The sequence below is a fragment of the Bison bison genome, unplaced genomic scaffold (genome assembly GCF_000754665.1).
Source record: "Bison bison bison isolate TAMUID 2011002044 unplaced genomic scaffold, Bison_UMD1.0 scf7180017864041, whole genome shotgun sequence".
NCBI lineage: Eukaryota > Metazoa > Chordata > Mammalia > Artiodactyla > Bovidae > Bison > Bison bison.
Genome location: NW_011494613.1, coordinates 4,759,733 through 4,769,918, shown reverse-complemented (window position 1 = coordinate 4,769,918; position 10,186 = coordinate 4,759,733). Strand labels below are relative to the sequence as shown.

General features: G+C 37.3%; 1 protein-coding gene across 1 annotated transcript in view; it reads left to right on the top strand.

Moving 5' to 3' along the window:
* SEC23A (Sec23 homolog A (S. cerevisiae)) overlaps nt 1-5,245 on the top strand; it is a 62,881-nt gene extending 57,636 nt beyond the window's left edge. Inside the window, exon 20 of the mRNA XM_010835327.1 lies at nt 3,011-5,245. Coding sequence (XP_010833629.1) covers nt 3,011-3,100 — 90 coding nt within the window. The 3' untranslated portion in view covers nt 3,101-5,245. The remainder of the gene's footprint in view (nt 1-3,010) is intronic.
* Nucleotides 5,246-10,186: the final 4,941 nt, after the last annotated feature.

The following is a 10,186-nucleotide window of genomic DNA, read 5'->3' as shown; positions in this document are numbered from 1 at the left end:
TAATTGTATTAGTTTTGCCAAATATCGAAATGAATCCGCCACAGGTATACCTGTGTTCCCCATCCTGAACCCTCCTCCCTCCTCCCTCCCCATACCATCCCTCTGGGTCGTCCCAGTGCACTAGCCCCAAGCATCCAGTATCGTGCATCGAACCTGGACTGGCAACTCGTTTCTTACATGATATTTTACATGTTTCGATGTCATTCTCCCAAATCTTCCCACCCTCTCCCTCTCCCACAGAGTCCATAAGACTGTTCTATACATCACTGTCTCTTTTGCTGTCTCATACACCGGGTTATTGTTACCATCTTTCTAAATTCCATATATATGCGTTAGTATACTGTATTTATGTTTTTCCTTCTGGCTTACTTCACTCTGTATAATAGGCTGCAGTTTCATCCACCTCATTAGAACTGATTCAAATGTATTCTTTTTAATGGCTGAGTAATACTCCATTGTGTATATGTACCACAGCTTTCTTATCCATTCATCTGCTGATGGGCATCTAGGTTGCTTCCATGTCCTGGCTATTATAAACAGTGCTGCAATGAACATTGGGGTACACGTGTCTCTTTCCCTTCTGGTTTCCTCAGTGTGTATGCCCAGCAGTGGGATTGCTGGATCATAAGGCAGTTCTATTTCCAGTTTTTTAAGGAATCTCCACACTGTTCTCCATAGTGGCTGTACTAGTTTGCATTCCCACCAACAGTGTAAGAGGGTTCCCTTTTCTCCACACCCTCTCCAGCATTTATTATTTGTAGACTTTTGGATCGCAGCCATTCTGACTGGTGTGAAATGGTACCTCATAGTGGTTTTGATTTGCATTTCTCTGATAATGAGTGATGTTGAGCATCTTTTCATGTGTTTGTTAGCCATCTGTATGTCTTCTTTGGAGAAATGTCTATTTAGTTCTTTGGCCCATTTTTTGATTGGGTCGTTTATTTTTCTGGAATTGAGCTGTAGAAGTTGCTTGTATATTTTTGAGATTAGTTGTTTGTCAGTTGCTTCATTTGCTATTATTTTCTCCCATTCTGAAGGCTGTCTTTTCACCTTGCTAATAGTTTCCTTTGATGTGCAGAAGCTTTTAAGGTTAATTAGGTCCCATTTGTTTATTTTTGCTTTTATTTCCAATATTCTGGGAGGTGGGTCATAGAGGATCCTGCTGTGATGTATGTCAGAGAGTGTTTTGCCTATGTTCTCCTCTAGGAGTTTTATAGTTTCTGGTCTTACGTTTAGATCTTTAATCCATTTTGAGTTTATTTTTGTGTATGGTGTTAGAAAGTGGTCTAGTTTCATTCTTTTACAAGTGGTTGACCAGATTTCCCAGCACCACTCGTTAAAGAGATTGTCTTTAATCCATTGTATATTCTTGCCTCCTTTGTCAAAGATAAGGTGTCCATATGTGCATGGATTTATCTCCGGGCTTTCTATTTTGTTCCATTGATCTATATTTCTGTCTTTGTGCCAGTACCATACTGTCTTGATAACTGTGGCTTTGAGTCAGGTAGGTTGATTCCTCCAGTTCCATTCTTCTTTCTCAAGATCGCTTTGGCTATTCGAGGTTTTTTGTATTTCCATACAAATTGTGAAATTATTTGTTCTAGCTCTGTGAAGAATACTGTTGGTAGCTTGATAGGGATTGCGTTGAATCTATAAATTGCTTTGGGTAGTATACTCATTTTCACTATATTGATTCTTCCAATCCATGAACATGGTATATTTCTCCATCTATTAGTGTCCTCTTTGATTTCTTTCACCAGTGTTTTATAGTTTTCTATATATAGTCTTTAGTTTCTTTAGGTAGATATATTCCTAAGTATTTTATTCTTTCCGTTGCAATGGTGAATGGAATTGTTTCCTTAATTTCTCTTTCTGTTTTCTCATTATTAGTGTATAGGAATGCAAGGGATTTCTGTGTGTTGATTTTATATCCTGCAACTTTACTATAATCATTGATTAGTTCTAGTAATTTTCTGGTGGAATCTTTAGGGTTTTCTATGTAGAGGATCATGTCATCTGCAAATAGTGAGAGTTTTACTTCTTCTTTTCCAATTTGGATTCCTTTTATTTCTTTTTCTGCTCTGATTGCTGTGGCCAAAACTTCCAAAATTATGTTGAATAGTAATGGTGAAAGCTATTTTAATGCCAATTGATGAATTGCAGTACAAATCTGACTCTGACCACTTGGGGTTAGTGCAGACCCCAAAAGTCAAAGGACATGGTCCACAAACAAGACCTACCCTGTTCAGATGCCAGCCGAAAGTCGAATCCCAAGTTACCCACGTTTCCGACCAGCTGGCTACAAATTCGTGTTTGGGGGTGGTGAGAAAGGGAGAGTGGTCGGATGGGAGATGGGTGGGTGGGGTAGATAAGAGGATGGGTTCCCACAACCCCCCATCAGATTTGGAAATTCCCTAGAACAACTCACAGAACTCAGGAAAGAACTATATTTATGATTACAGTTTTATTATAAAACTGATAATTCCTTTTCCCATGGAATCGGGGTTTGTCACCCTCCCAGCTGATGTATTGATGTATTTATTCCTCAAATAGGAATCTCCACTTGGCTCTGGTATCCAGTGGGTTTTTTTTTTTTTTGCCTTTGCCTTTGTTTTGTATGATTGATTGAAAATCTAGCCCCCCACCACCCCCACACCATCCCTTCCTCCCTGGAGGTCAGGCTCTCTTAAAGCCCAGCCATCTAATTACGTGGTTGATCTTTCTGGTGACTGGTCCCTATCCTGAGTCATCTCATCTCACAGCATAAACTCTAGTGTGGTCTGAAGGGCTCATGAATAACAGATGCTGCTGTCAGGTAATTCCAAGGATGTAGTCTCCCCCCCTCAGGAATCTGGGACAAAGACCAGTCAGATTCTTTATTATACAAGAACATAGACATTATTCTGCTTAAAATGATTTCCTTGTCTATTTTTTTTTACACATTTGCTTATACATTTTAAGGTATCATCCTTTGTTTTTGATTATAGCGAATATCTTTGTTTTCTTCTAGGAGTCTGGAGCGCCGATTCTCACAGATGATGTTAGTTTGCAAGTGTTTATGGATCACTTGAAAAAACTTGCTGTGTCAAGTGCTGCTTGATGTGCTGAACTTAATAAGACTGAGAAGATGAAATAGTATTTGTTTCTTTTTTCTCTTCTTTTCAGTTAATCTGTGGAAATCAACAGAGATCTCTGTAGACTCTTTTTGTATTAGTATGGTTTGAGACAGCATTTGGAAAAATGTTCATGTTTATAGATTAAGCTAGAGTATAAGAGCAATACGAACAAATTTGTTTTCCTTGCCACAGTATTATAACTGGTTTTAGAAATTTGAGGTCTTTATAACTTCAGTTCAGTTCAGTCGCTCAGTCGTGTCCGACTCTTTGCGACCCCATGAATCGCAGCACGCCAGGCCTCCCTGTCCATCACCAACTCCCAGAGTTCACTCAAACTCATGTCCCATCTAGTTGGTGATGCTTTATAACTTAATTATGTTAAAAAGTAAAAAGAGCGTCTGCCTTGCACTGCAGGGATATAACTCATTTGTATGTTGCAGACAAATTCCAAGTGGCACTGAATGTTCCTGACTTTTTGAAAACTTGTTTCTTAATTTTAACCAGAAAGTAAACAAAATCATCAACAGTAATGATAAATGTGAACATTTTTGCCTATTCATTGAATATTTTTCCATGATATTCAGCACTTATGTATACAGTTCTTCTGTACTTACTCTGTTAAGGCAGATTTGTTTTTATGATGACTTGTTTAGGAATTATTTGACTTTATATATGGTAATTTTCATGAAGATAATTTAATGTTTTTGGTCATTTGAAAAAAATAGTTTAGAGATGAAAGTTTTTTTGGATGACAGTTCCATAATTGATAACATGTGAAATTCCCACAAAGGACCCAACTATGTGTGTGATTAAACATATTTTTTTTAATAAAGGGAAATAGAAAAGAAATAGTTTCATCACAGTACATTTTAGAAAGGCTTTGCAGTAAAAAGACTATTGTAACTTCTAAACCAAATTTAATATTCACTGCATGCTTTTGTTATTTCCTTTTGTTTTTCTGAGGTAAGTTTTATATTATATCCTTCAGTATTTTAAACTCTTGGGAGTTTACACACTACTTTCTGTTTTTGCTTCCATTTCGTGAACAGTTGTAGTTCTTATTGAAACAGTATTATCTAATATTTTGTTGAATTTTATCATGTGATGATGCTCAGTTCTCTTTTGATTTATTCATTAGTATCATTCACTTTTACCTTTTAAAGTTTACTTGTAGCAGATGTTTACATTGCTAAAGCCAGATATGTTTGACAATGAAATTCACATCAAGTACTGCAATAAAAGGTGGTGCTACTATATGGGCTTAGAAGGACTGCGATGATTGTATTTGCATGAACACAATCATTTGATGGGAAAACAGAGACTTTAAATGAATTGTTTATATGTTTTATTTGATTAGAGTAAATAAATTGCTCTATTCCATTTTATTTGAACTATGATAGGTCTAAATACCAATAAAATATACATTTGCTCTGTTTTCCCGCTTATTTTGAAATCTAGTAAGCCTGAAAAGCCTAGTGTAAAAGTAGAGCATTTATAAAACCTGCTATTGATGGATTAAAAAGTCACTTATTTAAAGAAAAAACAGCTTTATTGAGTTTTAATTCAAGATAAATTTCTTTTAGATCTGATAAAAATCCTCCAAAATTTTTCTTTTGCAAAAATGAGAACAGATACCTCAATGCTGGTGAACATTGACATTATTTGATCCATTGATTTAGAACAAAGGTCCTTTTATGGTGAAGATGATCAAGGCATTTGAACATTGCTCTTTTAATTTCTTTGATCATTTAAGACCAACATCTTTATGTTGCTTTCCTGGCATTCTTCAAATTTGATTATTCAATGTAAATGCATATCTTATATTTTTGTCACTGCATAGCTGATAGTCTTCTCTACAACTGCTGTGTGCTGCTCTTCACAATTTAAAAATGGAGGAGCAATTTAAAAAATGTTTTACTGTACACTGTTTAGTTCTGTTTAGACTGCAACTATTTTAATTTCTGATCAACCTCATCTAAAACTTTGCACCAAGAAAAATTTCTAAATTGTGCTATTAATGTCATGTTTTATTTTCTTGGTCAGTCCTTTAGTTTTAGAACAGTTCAAAAAGAAAGTTTTAATTGTAAAGATACTAAAACTCATTAAAGGTTTCCATATGTACACTAAAATTTGCACTTACAAAAAAGATTACACCTCAAAGTTCACACTGTTTCACTGTTTTAAAATTTAACCACAAACAAAAACTCTGGGTGGCCATATAAAGACTGAGTGAATTGTTTCTTCATCTTTGTAATTACCACTGTTTTATTGAACCTACTGTTTAAACACTAGGATACTTTGACTGATGGGTATTGAAGACCAAAAAAAAAAAAAAATCTCTTCAAGGGAGACGAACTGATTCAAAAACTGTTACTAATTTAACCTTCCAAAGGCAAGGGTGTCTGTATGTTGGGACTGGATTATATGGGATTTCTCTGAATTAAGTTCTGAGTATGGGACAAATACAATGTTTATGAAAGGATAGGTAGTTCAGTTCAGTTCAGTTGCTCTGTCGTGTCTGACTCTTTGCAACCCCATGAATCGCAGCATGCCAGGCCTCCCTGTCCATCACCAACTCCCAGAATTTACTCAAACTCACATCCATCGAGTCGGTGATGCCATCCAGCCATCTCATCCTCTGTCATCCCCTTCTCCTCCTGCCCCAAATCCCTCCCAGCATCAGAGTCTTTTCCAGTGAGTCAACTCTTCGCTTGAGATGGCCAAAATATTGGAGTTTCAGCTTTAGCATCATTCCTTCCAATGAACACCCAGGACTGATCTTTAGAATGGACTGGTTGGATTTCCTTGCAGTCCAAGGGACTCTCAGGAGTCTTCTCCAACACCACAGTTCAAAAGCATCAATTCTTTGGGACTCAGCTTTCTTCACAGTTCAACTCTCATATCCATACATGCCCACTGGAAAAACCATAGCCTTGACTAGATGGACCTTTGTTGGCAAAGTAATGTCTCTGCTTTTTTAATATGCTATCTAGGTTGGTCATAACTTTCCTTCCAAGGAGTCTTTTAATTTCATGGCTGCAGTCACCATCTGCAGGGATTTTGGAGACCCCCAAAAATAAAGTCAGCCACTGTTTCCCCATGTATTTGCCATAAAGTGATGAGACCAGATGCCATGATCTTAGTTTTCTGAATGTTGAGCTTTAAGCCAACTTTTTCACTCTCCTCTTTCACTTTCATCAAGAGGCTTTTTAGTTCCTCTTCACTGTCTCAATGTAATAATCAGAAAATTACACACATATTATAACTCAGAGGTAGCCATAGCAATTGTATAGACTGTAGACCAATAAAAATTGTTTCAAGCTGGAGTATTTTATCACTGATATTATTTGGAATTGCTGGCATATGGCAATAAAACTCAAACCAAGTGCTCTGACTTTGTTACACTGCTGTCCTTGGAAACAAGGTTATTTTCTCATGAGTTATATAAGAAATTTCAATGAAAATTATAAAATATTTAGAATTGAACAATAAAAGTACTCTTTCAAAACTTGTGGTATGGAAAAAAAGATTATTAGAGGGATATATTGTTTTAAAGGCAACTGGAGAAAAAAGATTGAAAATAAATGAACTTTGTATTCAACTCAATGAAAATGAACAACAAATACATCTAAGGAAAGAAGGAGAAAGGAAATAAAGGTAAAATAAGAATTTTAATGAGATAGAAAATAAATGGAGGCGATGCTTCATAAAACCAAAACCAAAAAGATAATAAGCGTTGAAAGTCTTAAATGCATTTCGAAAGCAAAGAAGGAAATTGACTATCAGCTCATCTTCTGAATAGTTTTTTAATGGAAATCTTAAATGAACAATTATTCAAATTTTTTGGTCCAGGCCAATTAAGCATAATTGTTGTATAATTACCAAGGCATCTAGAATTTATTCTCTAATGAATTTCAGGGAAAACTTGATGTTAAAATCATATACTTACTCCTTATGAACATAGAAGTACTTATGAAGTTGAGAAATTATAGTTAAAGGAGTCCATTGAGATCATTAAATCCTATTTCCTTACCCAGTTCAAGAATTCCCTCACAATATCCCTGATGGTTGATTGACCTCTGTAGATCACTTGCAGTGTCAGTTAAGACAGGAGAGCGTAGATTGCTGAACCCTACAAGTGACTGACACTTTTAAAGAAAAGATAGTGAACTGGGAAGGATTAATATGTGACATACCAAAAAGAAGCCTTGACCAGAATTTGATGGCGAACATTTAAATCTGTTTTACACAACACATTCTGGGTACTATAACCATTGACCTACAAAGCCATCTGGCCCTCTGATATTGTCATTAAATGAGAGCTGGGCAGCCCGTAATGCAGGAAGTCTGTGCTACTTCAGAAATACACTTTCCAAGCGGGACATCATGTACCTACTTCCCAGCAGAGCCCTGTAATCAGAGTACACTTCTAGGTAGAGAGAAGGGCATGAAAAGCCAGGGGGTGCGAATCTGTTTCCTAGGGAAAATGTGGCCTGAGCTGCTGCTGGGAAGAATTCTATTTTCTGATCTGTGTCAGGATCTTGCTCAGCTGCCTTAACAGGGTGAAGCAGCCACAGAAGGATGCTATGTGTACATTTAAACTTGTCTGAGGACTGCACTGTTTGTTTTAGCAAAACAGGGAAATCCATAAAATCAACAATTTCTGGAAGGGTTAGACATTTTTCTAAGGATAACAAATGTGTAGATTACTTAGGAATTACAGTAAAGACATCATTTGAAGTGATAAGCGTTGTGATTGAAGAACCTCTAATGAGTGAGGATCACATTTCACTAGATTTACTGGTTTAGGGCTGATAGTTCCTGTCATGAAGGCAATTTAAAAACAACTTAATCTGCAGAAAATTAATCTTCATAAAATCCTTGTGAGATGTTGACAGGTCAAGTTATTTGTGTGTTTGAAAACATCTGGGAAGAAAAACTCAATGGAGATGAGAGAATCATAGCACAGTGCTTCTCAAGCTTGACCAGGCATAGGAATCACCTGGTGATGATAAAATGCAGACATTGACTAAGTCCTAACAAGGTAAGTGGGGAGTACAGAGTCAGACACAGTCCTCCTCTGCTGAGCCCAGGTTATTCCATCCTGTCTGATCTCTTGAAATGTATCATTCTAAAATTCTATTTTTAATGAGAACATTAAGCCAACTGATTTATCAAATATCCCTTTTCAGCAAGTAAGTATTTCTATTACAAAGGTTATTAAGTTACTGAAATATTAATGGGAGTACAGTATCATGTACCTGAAGAGAATGTGTTCATTGAATCTTGGGTTTTGGTAATACCTGGAATCAGCTTCTATATTTGGATAAAGGTGTTGAGAAAATAAGATTCTGAGTAATAGACTTTGGAATAGCTTTATTTATTTTAGGGAAGATGCATCCCATTTTTTAGGACTGTGCAAGCGAAGGCATGTTATGAAATGTTCTTCACTAGGTATATTTCAGCATTCAGAAAACTAAGATCATGGCATCTGATCCCATCACTTCATGCGAAATAGATGGGGAAACAGTGGAAACAGTGGCAGACTTTATTTTGGGGGGCTCCAAAATCACTGCAGATGGTGACTGCAGCCACGAAATTAAAAACCACTTACTCCTTGGAAGGAAAGTTATGACCAACCTAGATAGCATATTGAAAAGCAGGGACATTACTTTGCCAACAAAGGTCCGTCTAGTCAAGGCTATGGTTTTTCCAGTAGTCATGTATGGATGTGAGAGTTGAACTGTGAAGAAAGCTGAGCCCCGAAGAATTGATGCTTTTGAACTGTGGTGTTGGAGAAGACTCTTGAGAGTCCCTTGGACTGCAAGGAGATCCAACCAGTCCATTCTAAAGGAGATCAGTCCTGGGTGTTCTTTGGAAGGAATGATGCTAAAGCTGAAACTCCAATATTTTGGCTACCTCATGCGAAGAGTTGACTCATTGGAAAAGACTCTGATGCTGGGAGAGATTGGGGGCAGGAGGAGAAGGGGATGACAGAGGATGAGATGGCTGGATGGCATCACCAACTCGATGGATATGAGTTTGAGTGAACTCCGGGAGTTGGTGATGGACAGGGAGGCCTGGTGTGCTGCGATTCATGGGGTCGCAAAGAGTCAGACACGACTGAACTGCACTGAACTGAGGTATATTTATTAGTTGCTTAGACAACCATTATGGGTTAGATAGACATGGATATCCAGTGGCTCAGATTATAACCTGCCTGCAATGCGGGAGACCTGGGTTCAATTTCTGGGTCAGGAAGATACCCTGGAGAAGGGAATGGCAACCCACACCAGCATTCTTGCCTGGGAAATCCCATGGACAGACAACCTGGCAGGCTATAGTCTGTGGGGTCGCAAAGAGTCAGACATGACTGAGCAGTTAACACACTAGACAACCATTATGGATTAGACAGACGTGGATATTCATGCAATTAGAAAAATAAACTCAACAGTCTGAGCAGTCTTTACACCAACAGACTACCGTTCTGTGTATATTACATCATCTTTTTAAAAATTTTATTTCTTTGAATTTATTTTCAACTAGAGGATAACTGCTTTATAATATTGTGTTTCTACCGTATATCAACACGAATCAGCCATAGGTATACTGATGTCCCGTCCCCCTCAAACGTCCCTCCCACCTCCCACTCTGTCATCTTCTTATATATTTATTTACAGTAGCATTTTCAATTACATTCACTTATTGAGTATCATACAGTTTTTGATGTGGCTTGTTGTAAATGACTCTAATGATTAGTTTCCATTTGGAGTCTAAAGTCCAGCATGGTTTCAGGGAGCTCATGCTTTGTTATTACAGGTTCTCTGGCAAGAACATTCACGGTGCCCCTTGTGCTTACTCAGCCTCTATGGGAGACAGCTACATCTGCTTCTCCATGTGCACCTTTCAGTTTTAAGTCCATATGTCCATATCATTAGCTGTCCAGCTGTCTAATGAAGGAAATTAACTGGGTTCAAACGAATCTCCACCTTTCTGAAAGACCTTCCACAAAACAATAGTTATGTGGAACACTGCAAGGATTTCTTATGATTAAATAGATCATGAAACGG